Here is a 17,115-nt window from a genome sequence, read left to right as displayed (position 1 = left end):
CTCGTGGGAAGGGGGTCTTGCTCCTCCAGCTGCTTCTTGCCCCTTTTCCACACCTGTAGGATGCTGGAAGAGATATCACCGGGTGAGTAATTGGAGGAGTCTCAAGACGATTTTTTGGTGGTCTTGGAATCAATTGGGTTAATAAGAATTCCTCAAATCACTGAGACAAGGATGGGGGGATGGTGACAAGACTAACAGAGTGCACGAGAGGCAGCGCGGCCGAACAGAGGGGAGTGGAGGCAGAGCCAGCGGCTCCCCACGGATACTGAAGCTCACCCGGAGCGCTCGGGTCTGACCTGAACGAAACATGAGCGCCTGATGGAGGCTCAGCTCCTGTCAGCTGGTCTCCAGTTGATTGACAGGCCGTGAGACGATGCTCAGACCGCCTAGCTCAGGTGAGAAGGCCCCTGAGTGTGAGCAGATGCCACAGAAGTAGATAACGGGGTAAGAAACGGACACTTGGGCAGTGGTGCTGAGAAAGAGCGGTTGCACCGAGCTGTGGCTGCAGTCGGAGGCCACACTGGCACTGCGTCTCACAGGCAAGATTGGGTGCCCCATGTACCCAGAGGGCCAACTCGGTCTTGCCAGGCTTGGGCAGCGCTTTCCTCTGAGATGGAGCCAGCCACACGTGGTGGGACACGGCTCAGCCCTTCACGTGGAGCCCTATGGAAGAGCCCCCTTGGCCTAGCAGAGCCCACCAGGGCCCGCCGAGTGCCGCACGAGACACAGGGAAATGCGGCCGCCCGGTGGCCCGGCTGCTCTCCGGGAGCTCTCCGGGCTCTCCAGGAGCTCTCCAGGAGCTTCCCTTGTCTCGCGGTGACCCCGGCCCGGCGACAGCAGCGAAACACAGCCCGCTCCCCGCCGAGAGCCTCTGCTCCCGCTTGTCCTGAAAGCACCACGGCGAGAGAGCCCCCACCAGAGTGAGTGACAGTAATTGGAACTAATTTCAGCAATGCTGACAGAAGGGTCTTTTTAGTAATTCGCTACTTCCTCTAATATAATATAAATAATCCCCTCTAAAACGGCGGTTATGACTGCAGCCCAGTAATTTTCTGGGTTTTGCCTTAATGTGGTTGTAAACTGAGATAATCAGTTTCTATGGGATTATTAAGAAAATCACACATCTATTACCCTTTTCAAATCAGCCATTTTTCAGCCTTGTCTTAATGTCTTTTGCCTTTCACTCCTCCTTTAAAACAGAAGAAGGGAAAACAAATCTCATTTGTTACTCAGTAAAGTCTCCTGGTTATGAAGTCCCCAGTGGACATTTCCTATCAGGAAAGCAAACAAAATGTGGCCCAAATTCTTGAACATTTTCACAAGCTTGACAATTATTAGCTCTGAGGTTTTCCAGAGCTTGAAGGCGAAATGACATTAGAAGAGACCTTGGTCATTGCCAGCAGTGCAGGAGCCTACTCTGATAATATGGCTCACCCAGAACTTAGATTGGAGTGTGGGTGATGGCAGCAAGCACCAAAATTGTATGGTTTTATGGAAGGCTGCAGAAAGTATAGGTGAAGTTGTTCCCCACCTTGGAAATGATACAACGCAGGTATAGTTGGATACATCTTTGCTTAAGGTTTCAACATAAGATGATCATTACAGCATGTGGCACCGGGTCGCATCCAGGCGAGTTTTAAAGATTTCCAAAAAGGGAGATTCCACCACCCCTCTGGACAGCCTGTTCCAGAGCTCTGTCAGCTGGACAGGAAAGATTATGGAACTTTCTGTGTTTTAATTTATACTCATTACCCCTTGTTCTGTCACAGGCCACCACCAAGAAGAGTTTGGCCCCATCTTCTTTATATTCTCCCATCAGTTAATTGTACATATTGGTAAGATTCCCCTCTCAGTCATCTCTTCTCCAGGCTAAACAGGCCTAGCTCACTTAGTCTTTCCTCATAAGATAGATGATCTCTAGAGGTCCCTTCCAACCTCAACCATTCTGTGATTCTGTCATCCAAATACCAATCGTCAGACTTAGGTCCAAAACACCCAGTGAAATCAAGAGATGCTGCCTCAGCCTCACACTGTCCAACTCCAAACTTGTAACTGCTGTGACTCGGCCTGATTTCTTGTATCCCCACTATCAGTTCTGAAAAAAACAGTACTGAACAAGGTAGCCAAACATGTTTGCCTTGTTTACATCCTCACTGGTGCTCCTTTGGAAGACGCAGTGTTCCTCCCGCAGTCTCAAGGCTCTTTCTGGCCTCTGTCTCACCCTCCTCCCCTGCCAAAGGCACTCACCTCACTGCCACATCCATCATTCCTATCTCCACATATTCCCTCGAGATGGGTGCACATGTGTGGGAATCTATAACATCAATTTATTGTCTTATCTCATTTCAGTCAACCATCAAGTCGCGCTTCGTGCAGGACAGCTGCGCACGGGGTTTGTGTAGAGCAGCCCGGAGCCTCGGCTTATATTTAACCTTTAACCTTTAACCTTTAACAGGGCTTCCTACATTTGTCCTTCTGCCTCCCAGATTATATCAGGCCTGTGCTGGAGGGAAGGAATGGTTAAAAAAACTCAGGTGGGTCTGAGAAAGGGAGGTGCATGTTGTGTTAGGAGCAACTCACTTGTTTGTGTGTTTTGTGTTTCAGCCTTACAGGCAGCAGGGGAGGCTTGGCTGACTTCAGTGCCACGTTTGTTCATACCTGGGCTTTGGCAGAAGCCTCTGTGAAGGGCACTTCTGAACGCAGTGGGGTCGAGGCTGGACTTACCAACAGAGGCTTCAAGGAGTCAAATGGCAGCACTCTGCAAGCAGAAAASAAAGGAAAAAAGTGCAGTGGGCCAGGGGTGCTCCTTAAAACACATCTCCTCTGTATCGGAGATTTGTGGCAAAAACCTATTTCTGGAGGCCAAGTTCCTTACTTAGGTGTCTGAAAATGGCTAATGGCATCAAAGTGGGAATTCTCTGCCCTTATTTCAGAGTATCCCCCTCAAGACTTTGAATAACATATGTTCATCAAAAAGCTGATAGATTTCCTGTGAACTTCTTCTCTGAACAAAGTATATTAAACTGCTTCTGAGTAATAGTTTATTAAAACAAAATTATTTAATCTGACATTTTTATTCATCCTGTATTCTTGTTTCCATCACGTCACTTGTTTCCATCACCCTTTCAGACAGACTATGGAGGTACTTCCCCTCTGCACATGCAAGTAGGCTACATAAAATGCAAAAAGGTTTTAAGGAAACTCAGATATCACCCACTGTAACGTTGAAGTGACACTGCATAGTAAGTGGGGTGGGCTGCAGTGTAGTTTAGAAAAAAATATGAATAATTCTGTCGAAAGATGCTGGTGCAGAGATTAGCACAGAAGCCAAAGAGCAGAGGTCAGAGCAAGAAGGCTAGAGCAGTTGAGACAAGGAAGGTTTGGATTTGTCTTTTTTAAAAATCTCTTGCAACAATTGTTTTACGTGACTTTTCATTATTCAAATTTGGAAAAAGAAGGGATAAACACACAATGAATTATGGTTTCTCAAAACTGTGACATCTTTGTGCTTTCTCAGTTATTGAAAGCTGAATGTCGGCACTGAKTTCCAAAATAAAGCCATGGTGACTTCTTAATGCCAAGTACGAGCAGGCTTTTTGTTTGCAATTATGCCCTAGCAGAGAGAACCTCCTGGGGACGTTCTGGGTGTCTCCTGCTCCTCTGTTTCCCTTTGGAGGCAGCCACAAGCTGTAAATGAAACGAGTTCAGCCCAGAACAGTTGTTGAACAGCCCTGTTGTGGGGTCTCTGGTCCTAAATGGAAAGTCTAGGTTCATTCTGAACCTAGAAAAACCCAGGCAAAACATGGCTCTGAACAGAATCCCAGGCACCATCACTAGAAATAATTCACTCTTTTGTCCCTCCAGGACAAAAACTTACCAATACTGGGGAAAAAAATATACTGTCTGCCTTCCACGCTCAAATAACTTTCGTATCCATCATGCTGGAAATATGTGCTAGACAGCAAAGCTCACTCATCATACAGACTCTTTCTATACCAACACCAAATCCTTCTAATTACCCACTGAAGAATGACCTGTCTGCCACCACACAAACCACTCAGCCGAGCTACGACTGATATAAAAGCTCCCTCTTGGGGCCCTCTCAGAACTGCCCCTCAGTGCCTGCCAGTGTTTCTGTATTTATGGCATTTTATGAGCACAAATTAATGCTTCTCAGGGATATATGCAAGGGCTGGGGTTGAGATACCCTGGATCATTCCTAAAATGTGGCTTGCTTGTGCAGTCATCCCACCATTTGGCATTAGTATCTACACAGTAATTAAAATAAAGCTACTTATTTCTGGGGAGAAAATTATAAATCATATTCCTCTATCAAGCTATCAGAAACAACTTCTTKGAACACCAGGTAAGGCAAACAACTGAATCCATTTGGTTTCCTTGCAGCATTTTTGGTATTCGGTTGGTGTTTCAAAATCCCTCATTTCTCAATACAGGGAAACATCCATCTTCAGTTACAGTGAAAACCCACAGGTTTGTAGAAAAGTCAAAAATTTGTCCTCGTCTGCCACCTGAGATGCAGCCACACGTTGCCGTCGAGCAGCTCTGGAGTATCTCGTCTCTTCTGCAGGGCTTGCTCAGKTAGAGCCACTTGTCCCCRTTTTGTGCCCCTCTCACGGTGTGTATCAGATAATGGCTCTGCTTGAAGAGGGCTTCACAAGGCACTTGCAGCAATACAAACATAAAGAGCATCCGAGGTGCTCTGTGAAGAGGCTTTCAAACAACGGTGCAGCTGTAGGGGGAAAAAAAGTGGCTGCCAAAGTAAAGCTGCTGGGGCAAATTGAACCATTGTACCTCACATCAACAAGAACGTGAGGACTATGGAAATGTGAAGCTAAACTAGTAGCTACAGGCCAGTGCCAGTGGGAAAACACTAAGAATAATACATTTCTCATAGAAAAAAAAAGGAAAAAAAAAAAAAGGAAAGAAGAGGCATTGTAATGCTGTAAAACTCTGAAGCAGTCAACACCTTCTACCACTGATTGTTTTTTCCTGAGCAGCTGAATAGAGTAATTCTTATGGAAAGACACAGCAAAGATGTGAACATATCAGTAAATCAGAATACATTTGTCAGTCCAAATTGCTGAGATTGAGGAAAACAGTAGTGTGATCCCACACCTGACCCACGCCGGCCGCAGGAGCAGCCCCTGGCTGGAGCGCTGGGAATGCCGGGAGCCTCCGTGGGGCAGGACGGGGCCACAGAGAGAGATGGGACCTGTTGGAGACATGGAGCCTCCTGCTCCTGGGGCCAAGGAAGCCGCGAGCGGAGCCAAAGCATCGTCTGCGTCTCCGCGCYCTGCAGCCGCCCCGGTCTGCATGTTTGAGCTGTAAAAGAGAACATATTTCACTCATTTCCAAACATTGTGCTGCTGTGACCAGGAGGAACACAGAGCATTATTTCTGATAGAAATCCCCACATTGTTGCCTCGGTGAAATCCCCCAGGTAATATATTTAATTTTAGAGCTGGCTGGAGAASGGATGCCCTGCATTAACTGCGTCAATTAGAAACCAATTTCATGCCATGGGCACCTCCCCTTATGAGGACACTGCCAGCAGACTGATACTGTGTTCTGATTTAGCTGTRGTTAGGAGGAAATCTAAACCAGATTAGTTAGACTGCGCGGTGCTTCGTGCAAACGAGGTGTTGGCGCTGTTAAATGCTGCATCTGACACYTCTGCTGCGGGAATTCTCTTTAGCATGAGGATCTTTGTGTATATTCCAACTAAAGCCTGTTTCATTCCCGACTGGGGTTTGCTCTAAGGAGCTGCTGGGAATGCACAGCATGTCTCACCAGCTACTGCATCCTTTAGTATTGCCGGGGCTTGCTCTCCTCTTCCTTCTTTCCCAGGGCAGGACAGTTGTACCATCATGGGCAAAGGAGCTATTGGTCCCAATAACTGCTATGAGATTAAATATATCACCTGCATTTTTTATATATATATAAAATATGTTTTCTTTTGGAGAAAGGTTCTGGATGATTTTTTAAGACCTTGGATCTGCTCGCCTTCACTGTCTCCGCAGAAGGCACATGCMGAAATACGGTGCTCATTTATTCCCTCCCTCTATCCCTCCCTTTCTGGTGGCCCTGGGCATGGCAGGAGGGAAGCGCAGGGCAGACCAGCAGTTCCTTCCCCCTCCTTGTGGAGGTGATGCCCGCTCTGCATAAGAAGGGGAAYGCTGCAAGATGCAGCCAGACGCTGCTGCCTCGTGCCAGATGGCACCGCTTTAGTACCCTCCAGCGACGTGATATATCAGCTGCTACGCAAGCATCCCATTTTTCCAGCGGGCACCGCGTACACCCAAGCACTCCGCTCGGCTGGCACGAGTGGGCAGCCTCACCCTTCGCAGTCTCCCGGGCTTGAGGAGCCTCAGAGCAGCGCTCGCTTTAAAGGGGAGCAGCCAAGGAGAGCTATGCTAATTACCCTGAGCAGAGCATCCTTTAGGTCTTTGCCAGTTTTTATCAAAGCATTAAAAGCAATTATTAAAATTAATGCAATTTGCCATGTGTTCTACTTCTTGCAAAGCTATTTTTGACCAGGGTTGCCATCTATCCTACTCAGTAAGCTCAGCCACAGACTCCTGCTCCTCTCTCTTCCCCTTCCCACCTCTCTCATGCGACCTGAGGTGAACACAAGGCTCCTCGCAGGCTCAGTACCTGCAGTGTRTAGCTTACCTGAAAATTGCCCTTATCTGGTGGCAAGCGGCCAAATGCTTTTCCCCTTTCCTCTCTGCCCACACCATTATGGACGCCCCTCTCCATGTGCAAAGCTCTGTGCTCTCCAGGAGGAAATAAGGTGGGCCTGGGACKGTCACACAGCTCCAGGACCCGGTGACCTGTGTCCATGCTGCTAAACGCTCCTACCCTCCAAAAGTGGGACTTGCCAACAGCCTAGAAGTTCTGGTTTCTGCCCCGGGCTAATTCCCGAGTGGTGCATGTGGGAATGCTGAGGGGCAGGGCTTGAGGCTGACCCCGCACTGGCCTCACAGTGCAACAGCCCCATGCACGGTGGGGTTCCTCTGCCCAGGAACAGCCCCTGGCACCTCTCAGTTTGCTAGTACAGAAACAGCCTTTCAACCCAGCAGCAGGGCTCAGCCCTGCCTGGCTTTACCCCTTCAGCTTCCTCATTTCAGGATTTAGAAATGAATTTTATAAAAACAGTGGTTCTACTGAGCTTCTCAGCTCGCTGCCTGAAAGTCTGTTCCCAGCCTTTTATAACTCTTTATGGTCCTTGCTTTTTTTGCAAGAGCATCAGAGCCAAGAAATAGATCACTTTGTGTCTCCAGGATGCACAGCCAGAGCCTCACACTGAACCTAAACATTTTCATTAATAACTGAAGATCAGTTTTCACGGGCTTTTCTCACTCTACTCCAGTCTGTCTGACCTGAAACTAGTAGAAATTAGTTTATTTGCATTTTTATGTAGTTGAAGATAGATAAACTAGTGTCAGCTGAATAAATACTCCTGAATAAAGACCTGAATGTCCTCACAATGGCAGAMACGTTGCTGATGGTTTTGTTGTTGCCATCTCCTCACACTCCTTTGTCAGCATCATCCCCCACATCATCCCCTGCACTGAATTTTCTGCCCCATGCAAACTGAAAGGGAACCCTGCCATGGAAATAGAAAAGGTGGACAAGTTAATTCTTCGTGTAACTCATTTGAAGTTGGGAATATCAACTAGGCTACCGCACTGTGACGTACCAAAGTCGTGGTTATGAGCTGATAAAAATCCAGCTCATTTGAAAACAAAGAATCTGTAATTTATCTATCTAGTTAGTATACTAAGAGGAARGAAACACATGTGATATTGTCACTGAGATGCTTTCCTACTGGCTTCCTTTTGTCTGCTTATTAGTGCTTTAAAATGTAAAAGTTGTAATAAATGCTGTGAGAAGGTAAGATGATAATGATAYAATTGAGAATGGAAACTTATTACAAGATATATGTAAAATACAGAAAAGATGCCAAACCACCAAGAAAAACTCTGTAGTATAATCTRTAAGGAAATGACTAAATGTATAAGGAGGGAACTATGACTCCAAGTTCATGCTTGACAGTGTATTGCTTTCCAYTTGCCATTTGTCACCTAGGTGGCAAATCTGACAGCAAATAAACTTGTGTTTAAAGCAGTTATTATCCCTACCTGATGGGAGACAAACGTTGGAAGAGCAGTTACCAGAGAGGTCGTCTGGAGGAAGAACTTTGTCAAAGCTGCCTTGAAATCGCCTGCGTTCACCTTCACTACGTGCTGCTCTGTGCATCAGAACATAAAGATTCCTCCTGCAGATGGACTCTGTGCATTGGGAGGTTCCTTGCTTGCCATTAATTTAGTGCTATTTTCAGAAAAAAAAACCACCAACAAAAAACCACATGAATATATTATGAATATATTCATGTGAATACATYATCACTGTGGCATCGTTGTTGGAAATGCTGCTCTCGGGCAGCAACATTCCCTTTGAAGGAATCAAAGCTCATGCAATCTCCCAGTGCAATGGTCTGGCTCTGCTCTCAGGCACTGCCCTCTCCTTGGAAAACCTGGATATCTTCTTGGATATCCTTGAATATCCTAGTTCTCACTGCTCCCAAAACCGACRCTGCTCCCGAGGGCAGCGGCAATTTTCGGACCGCTCAATGCAAACTCTTCCCATTTCATTCTACCTTACAGGTGTTAAACTTTTAATGAAACATTCTCAGCACTTGTAATTACTTAAAGACTGGCATTAGTGAGGTGAAGTTAATTAAACAGAAAAGTCCAGGCTAGATTCTGTTCTCATGAATACCAAGAAAACACGCTCAGTGAGCCTCCCTGTATAACAGTGAGAATAACAGAAGAGTGAATGTTTCTTTTAGGCTGATGGAGCCGCTCATGTATTAAGTGCAAACAGCATTTGGCACTCTGTCAATTAGTTCAGTGGAGTAACTCCCTGTGTACATCAACCACTGAGACTATCTTCACAGACATATRTTCCCATATATTGTCCTGCAATTTTTAACAATAAAGGACAAAACGCAGATTGACGAAATATAATAACCACAAGTGTTAGTGTTCTGTTCTGATTTCATAAAAAAACTACTGAGATTCACTTCATGTGGCTGTGCATATATGTGCAAGTGCATGCGTGCATGTTTATTACAAACACACATATAATGCCCCACTGCATGCAAGGARAATTCTAACTGAGATTGTATCTTCCTAGAAAGAAGAAAATCTCAGTCCACAGATGCCATGTGTGCTCTTTAGACAGACAGATTCCTCTTTGCATCCAGTGCTCGTTGGATTTGTACGCTAATTACACTAATTGTGTAAACTGGATTTTCACTGCCATATGGAAAGATTACTAGCGGTCCAGCTAAGAMTGAATGTAAAGCATAAGAACACAAACCTCTCTCCAAAGGTGATTAAGACTTGGATTTTTCTCCCCAATCTTCCCCCCTTTTTTTTCCTTATTTTTTTATTTCTGCCCTAGCTAAATGCCTAGTGTGAGTTTAATTCACAAACACCAAAGTTGCACCCAGTATAGGGCAGACTATGAAGAGCAGCATGAGCAGTTCACCACACTGAGAATGGATGCAAACAGTGGACCTAATTCTGATATCATAAGTGTTAGTTAACTTGAACATAGCTTAACAACTTTGTTGGAGCTGTTCCTAAATTTGTGACGAATCAGGGCAATATTGCAACATGGGTTTTCTGACAAGGTAAGGTCTGATTTTGCAAAGTCCTGAGCGTAGTTGTCTACCACAGGAACTGGTAGGATCACTCCAGATACCATTGCATGTCATGTTGTTGTAAAGGTGATTATTTAGGATCAAATTATCTCCTGCTTTAATTAATAAAAYGCATAGGAAGAAAAATGAATAATGAGAAATAATTGCCATTTGCAAAGTAAATTGCACCATTAGCTCCTCCAGAAATCAATAATCAGGCACAAAAAGAAAATTATGTTGAAGGGATGACAGAAGAAAAAATAAATCTCTTGGGCACCTTGCCATTCTTGGGATTTTAATTTTGAGTTTTCCACTCCTACCTATCCATTCTCGCTGCCCATCCATCAACCTCCTGATGATTATAAAGGACTCTGGTCTGGAACACCAGAGGCTGCCAGGTCCATGTAAGTGTGGAAAGTGAGGCTTGGAGGTACAGGGGCGCAGGGAGAATCTCAAATGACAGTTCAGAAAAGCAAGTCACTGCTCTTGCTTTTTCCCCCAACATCCTCCTTTAATAGCACTGGCATTTCAAAGGCATCCAAAATCATACTCACAGGCAAATCACCTGCAAATCTCCTCCTGCTTGCCTCAAACAACTGACATAATTTCTAGGAGAAGTGCAGCATGATTTATGCTCTTGCTTATTGGTGTAGTTCTAAGTAGGGACAAAGTGGTTATTTAATCTTACTCCCCTGGTAGAGGCATTTATCTTCCACCTCTTTGTATTTACTATTTGCTTCCTCATAAGCATGCCGACACTGCAGCTTTCACTATTAGCAATACATTACTCCTTGATTTAATAGCACTTATGAAGAACCAGAAAATCTCAATATATTTGGGGTTTATTAATGAACACTGAGTCCTTCTGCGTGCCTGTTGATGACAGGTTATCTGCTATGGATTTTGATCTAAAGGGCATTAAAGAGGGTCAAGCAGGAAGCCTACACGAGAAGCATCTCAATTACCACACAAACACCACTTAAACAAGCACTTGTGCAACCCTCATGTGGTACCTAAGTTGCACAGGGWTGCGCAAGCCAAGAACCTCTAAATCAAAAGAAGATCACGAGTTAAAATGCTATTCCTGCAGAATGGCAGGCAGGGAAGGATGGAAAAAAGGTATTTTCTTCTGTTACAGCTGCCCTGGACCAAGTGTGAGCTGGGCTCTGCCACAAGCTGGACTATCGTAGGGAATGGGACACCCAAACTCCCGGGAGGAGAGCTGAGGAAAGCGCTGTTGCGTTTCCTTCTCTTAAACCCATTTCCCGAATCGCAGGGCCCTGATCAGCACGCCGAGGCTACGGAAGCAGCCCTGAGCTGCCGGCTCAAGCCAAGCCCAGCAGCCCTTCCCGAGCTCCGCGGCTCCCGGCGCGCACGGAGCATCCCAGCACCTGCACAAAGGCAGCGGCGGGCACGCGGGAGGGGTGACARATCCCAGAAAAAAAGGGTCTCGGCAGAGACAGCCTTACCCAGAGAGCGTGACACCGGCGCCAGGTAATAAGCACGGCTCCTGCGGCTGTATCTCGTCCCCAACGCAAGAGCAGCCAACTGAGCAGCTTCTGCTGGCCTGGAGARGCAGAACTGCTACCACGAGTGAAAAACACCCCAAGGGTCACTGCACATTGTGTGTGCATCGCTACAGCTGCGTATTGGAGACCTCAGAGAGTTAGCAGGGAGGGAGGAGGCAGAAGACAGAGAAACAATTTGCAAAGCACCTTTGAAAGGAGAGGAGAAACCTGCAAGAGTGGTTTTTTTATGTTTGCAAGTAGTGGTTTAATCTGTGGAATAAAGAGGGGCACTCATAGTTATGAATATTGCTTATAGTTACTTACTGTTATTTAGGCGAGTAATTATCGCGTCGTGTGTGATTATTTTATAACCTTACACTCAGTCAATTAAATGTGCAATCTTTAGCTTTCTATTTGCCTAAGCCTTATTTTTGCATACACAGTAATGTTTTTATATCTGAAGCAGTTCACCAGTCAAAATACGACATACATGACTTGGGTACAGATTTTTCAGTTTTAATTTCTTTACACCAGTAGCCAGTCATGTTTGAGCAATCTTTTCATATTAAAAACTAAAAAGAAAAAGAAATGGGGAATTTATTTGCAAATTACCCTTGCTGAGCCCTGTCACGTTAGTGACATCCTCTCATTTTGACTGGCAAAGTGGCTGCAACTCTTTCAAAACTCAGCACATTTTCTTCAGATCATTTTCTTGTGCATTGTCTCGTTAAGGGGGGCATATCCTGATGATATCAAAGGTAACTGTGATAAAACTTAATGTGGAATATTTCCGATTTCCCTCCAAAAGGCTTAAATCCCTGAATAGTAGAGAGTGTCCTAAAGAAGGATTTCCTACATTCCAAATGTAAAGGAAAAGCTTCAAAATGATCAGCAAAACCAAGTCATATATATATATATATATATATATATGTATATACACACATACAGAGGACCAGTCTCTCTCCAAGATATGAAAACTTTAATTTTGTTAAAGAACCCGGAAGGAAACTTGTATCACTATAAATAGAGACTTTTTTCACTCATACTGACTCCTTCTAGGAGAGGATATTTAATGCCTCTTGCACTAATTTTTACTAATAAGTGGTACAGGAGCGTGAAACGTCCCAGGACCTACCGTATGACACRTGTGAGACCTGTCATGGGTGCAGTGCCACAAGAACTCAGGCAGGTGAACATAGCTAAAATAGTGCATCAGGAATGGTCTGAAAGAGCAGGAATGGCATTTTGAGCGCTCATGATGGTACTGCTGAGCAATCAATACAGGTGTGAATATTTCCCCCCATTCACATATAATGCTGGCGAATGCAAGTCAGTTTTTGACCAGACCACAGTTCAATTTGCCCACTGATTCCCAAGTCGAAATTCGAACCTTAACATATGTAGTCAGATCAGTATTTCTAATGAGAAGAGTACATCACAACTTTATTTTTAGAGTTGACTGCAATTCAGATTGCTTCTCTAAAATTAAAAAAAAAAGAGGTAATATATAAGCAACAGCAAAACAGATGCAGACAGACAGGAGTGAGCAGGAGCAGTATGGAACTTGGCACAACACTGAGAGCGTCCGCTGTTCAGCATATGCCTTTTCCCAAGCTCTTCCTGCCGAGCGCAGCTAGGAAAGCGTTGTCCCTCTTTCCCAGAACCCCAGAACCTGTTTTTGGGGCCAACCCTCCGCGTTTCGCCCTGCAGCCATGAGGAGCCATTTTGTGCCTTGCGCCCGCGGAACATATTTCTCGGTTCCAGTTGGTAGGTTTTTACTCATTTTCCCCCGTTTTTTCCCTTTGAGAGGCAACGGCACACTCTCACACACACACAAATGAGCATGACTTTATGTCTTTAGGGCACTCTAYAGAGCATTAACTAATTGGTGAGCAAGGAAAGGGGCCGTGGGGAGGCTGCTTCCAGGGGCAGAAGCTGCAGGGGCTGCAGCAGAGGCACCAAGGGTGGGTCTGARCGGGTAGAGGCCCGAGGAGGATGGGGAGGTTAAATCAACAGGCTCGGGGCCTGGARCAAACCTGCGAGGGGCTTTCTGCACTGTGAGCGCTGTGATTTAGTGCCGGTCCCTGGGTTAAGACTGGCAGGTTCTGGCACAAGTGTGATGAATGTGTTAAGCATGGACTGTTCATCTCRAATTCCAGCCTCTCACATGGAAAGGAAATTATATTGTAACATAAATAGTACTCAAGCCTTAATTATAGCAAATCAAGGACTTGACATAGCATTTCAGCAAAACAAGGGTCCCACTGTAAAAAGAAATATCAGCATTTTCTTTATTGGCTGTGTTCCAGGCTCCAGTGTACAACTTTTAAGCCCTTTGCCTTTTCACTCTTTGTTTTCTTGAGAAATCTTATTTTTAACTTGAGATCAAGGATGTCCTGCTAACTAAAGCAGTGGCCTGTCTTTTGGAGATCCTAGGTTGCATTTTCCCCCCACAAACACAATTCTCACACCCTGTTCCTTCTATTCTGCTTATGTAGACTCTGATTTTTCCAGCTTGGCTCTTCTTTTCAAAAAAGGGTCTGGAGCGAATGTGCACCACAGAGTCTTGGCAATCATGCAAGGGGTTAAAACTCTGCATTGTGGTGGGTCATCCAAAGGCTGCGGGACTATAGGATAGGTGCAGTAGGTGCTTGCTGTCCAAAGCAGCCTCACCTCACTGGAGCAAGGCGGCAGGGCAGGGCGTTTGGCAACCAGGCACTGCGGGAAGGGTTGGACTAGGCTGGTGTCTATTTGAAGGCAAGAGCTGTGCTGCTTTCCCAATGCGTGCCAGGGCAATTGCGGTGGAGCCTTCCACGCATCCTGGGGGCAGGAGAACCCCTTGGGTTAGGGGCTTTCATAGGACATCAAGGGCCCAGCTGCGGTTTGAGAGTGACCTGTCACTCCTGGCACAACTTTTTGCCTTCCAAGAAGAAAGAGCAGGGCTGAAATTTGAAAGCCCTCTCCTATGGGGAGAGGAGAGCGATGAGATATAAACGTGATCCTCAAAGTGCATCCATCGTCTGCCTCCCCAGCTCCAGGGTGGAAGCCCCTAGCGCAGGGAACGGGCAAGCTCGTGCCTGTGCCAGATAAAGATTGTCTTTTTTTTTTTTTTTTTTAAAGATGGAGCATTAAAGAAAAAATAAAGGCGGGGGAGGAGAGGTACATACAAGTGTGGAAAATGGGAGCCTTATCAGGAGTTTTTGTGGAGATAAGGAGCGGGGCTGGCCCGTCTCTACACTGCGTGGACGCACTCGCTGCCTTCGAGTCTCTCAGGAAAGAGCACAAGGAGCTGCTGACATTTCTGCTTAAAAGGAAGAATCAATGAATCTTTGTTTCCCACTGCCTGCTTGCTTGACCTTATTGTGCTCCACGGTAGAAAAGGAAGAAAAGAGAACAGGCGAGAGAAGAGGGGATTCGTGCTAATAAAGCCCGAGACAAGATCGCAGCCCTCTGATCATCGCTGCAGATGCCATTATTTGGTTGTTGTCCTGTTTGCTGCTCTTGCTCATTTCGGATTCTCGCCCTGCTGTAATAAGTCACACTCTTTTCAACCATCATCCCTGTATTGACAGGCAAATGTCACCCACGTTTGATTGACGTCCGTTGCTCCTGAATACAGAAGTATGATTTAGGAATCAATTCTGTTTGCTTATTTAAACGGCTCTTTGTGTACCTTGTATATTTGTTAGCGGGACATGTTGCCTAATATTTTCTYGGGGGAATGCCACTAATATCACACGTTCAGCCTCCTGCCCAGCCACAGAGGTGTCCACCAGCCCACAGCGGGGGAGAAGCATCTCACAAATGAAAGGAAAAGCAAACAGGCTCAAGGAAACACTTTGCTGCCTCCAGTTAAATGAGAGACCCTTTCCCCAGTCCTGGCATCTGCTGGCCAACAATGCCCTTTCCCTTGGCTTCCCCACAAAGGGGCACCCGTTTTCCTTGCAGACACCTGGATTAGCAAAGCAGCGGCGGGCTCCAACACCGGGAAACACTGCGACCAGTTACAACATYGTCACTTCATTTTATTCACAGAAAGATTTTCTTTTTCTTTACATTTCTAGCTGTGATTGGGAGAGGGGGGTCCCAGGCTGTGAGGGGCGATGATCTCCTGCCGCTGCGAGGGGCGGGAGGTTGATTTTCCGATCGCTTCCACTCCGACGAGCGAGTAACTGTAAAGCATTCCCACATTTAAAGTGATATTTCCCAGAAAACACTAATATGGCAGAGTGGCCGCGGGGAAACATTAAGCAGGAGGTGGATTGACCTTTTAATTCTCCATCAGTGACCTGAAGGGTGCCCAGGGGCGGCTCAGCGGGTCTCTGAGCTCGGGGAGCGCYGGACGAGCTGTCATCGCGCGCTCCCCATCCTCCCCATCCCGCTGCTCCCCGCCAGGCGGGGGGGCCGACAAGGAGGGGAGGGGGGAGAAGAAAAAAAAATATATATTTCCCACACTGCCAGAGTAATGCCAAACTCCCTGTGAGTGGGAAGCGCAGAGCAGATGCTGGAATGAGATGCCAAAGCAGCTCCCCTTTCCCCTGCGCTTTTGGGTGCCTATAAATTGCTCCAGCGCGCTCGTCAGCCTCCTCCTCTGCTGGCAGGTGGCACCCGGGCAGGCTCCAGCTCTCGCTGCGGCTCCGGCTCCGGCTCCGGCTCCGGCTCCCGCGCAGCGGCTCGGGCTCCCGGCGGCACCGGCGCCCCTGCGAGGCAGCGGCGGCCAAGAGCGAGAGAGGGCGGAAGAGCGAGAGGAGGGAAGCGGGCGATCGCGAGAGGAAAAGGCAAGTCCAAGGGAAAGTTGGCTCGGACTGGCAGAGTGTGCAAAAAAAAAAAAAAAAGTCGATCGCCGGCGGAGCATAAAAGTGCGCGGGCCGGGGCGCGGCGGCAGCTCCCCCCGCGCGGCGGCGGCGGCGGCCCCCGGGGAGCCGGGCTCGGCGCGGGCTCGGCGCGGTTTCGKCTCTGAGGAGGTGCCCGCACAGCCAGCAAGATTCTGTCCAAGGGCAGGCAGGAGGAGCGGCCCGCGCTGAGCCGCATCGTGGGCAGCCGGCGGCGGCTGCTCGCGGCCGGCGCCCTGGGGGTGGTCATGGTGCTGCTGCTCGTCATCCTCATCCCGGTGCTCGTGAGCTCGGCGGGCACCTCGGCGCACTACGAGATGCTGGGCACCTGCCGCATGGTCTGCGACCCCTACGGCGGCACCAAGGCGCCCAGCACGGCCGCCACCCCCGACCGCGGGCTCATGCAGTCGCTGCCCACCTTCATCCAGGGGCCCAAGGGGGAGGCCGGCCGGCCGGGCAAGGCCGGGCCCCGCGGGCCGCCCGGGGAGCCGGGGCCGCCCGGGCCGGTGGGGCCGCCGGGGGAGAAGGGCGAGCCGGGGCGGCAGGGCCTGCCGGGGCCGCCCGGGGCGCCGGGGCTCAACGCGGCCGGCGCCATCAGCGCCGCCACCTACAGCACCGTGCCCAAGATCGCCTTCTACGCGGGCCTCAAGCGGCAGCACGAGGGCTACGAGGTGCTCAAGTTCGACGACGTGGTCACCAACCTGGGCAACCACTACGACCCCACCACGGGCAAGTTCACCTGCTCCATCCCCGGCATCTACTTCTTCACCTACCATGTGCTCATGCGGGGCGGCGACGGCACCAGCATGTGGGCCGACCTGTGCAAGAACAACCAGGTGGGGCCGCGCCGCGGAGCGGGGGCAGCCGCGGGTGTCCCGGGGGGGCGGACAGGAGCCGGGAGACCTCAGAGCAGCCGGATGCCGTCGGGGGGACCCGGGCGCTTCGAAGCAGCCGGGTGTCCTGAGGGGAAGCAGGAGAACCGGGAGCCCCGAAGGCGCCGGGCGCGCTGGGGCGACAGGAGCGCCCCGAAGGCGCCGGGCGC

The 17,115-nt window shown here is 48.3% G+C and overlaps 1 protein-coding gene across 1 annotated transcript in view; it reads left to right on the top strand.

Annotated features, from left to right (window-relative positions):
* Positions 1 to 16,288: 16,288 nt before the first annotated feature.
* Positions 16,289 to 17,115, top strand: part of C1QL3 (complement C1q like 3) — a 5,333-nt gene continuing 4,506 nt past the window's right edge. Inside the window, exon 1 of the mRNA XM_026039431.1 lies at positions 16,289 to 16,909. Within this exon, the coding sequence (XP_025895216.1) occupies positions 16,322 to 16,909 (588 nt within the window). The 5' untranslated portion in view covers positions 16,289 to 16,321. The remainder of the gene's footprint in view (positions 16,910 to 17,115) is intronic.

Source organism: Nothoprocta perdicaria, unplaced genomic scaffold (assembly GCF_003342845.1).
Source record: "Nothoprocta perdicaria isolate Ctin4 unplaced genomic scaffold, notPer1 scaffold_23, whole genome shotgun sequence".
Lineage (NCBI taxonomy): Eukaryota > Metazoa > Chordata > Aves > Tinamiformes > Tinamidae > Nothoprocta > Nothoprocta perdicaria.
This window is presented reverse-complemented; position numbering and strand designations above follow the sequence as displayed.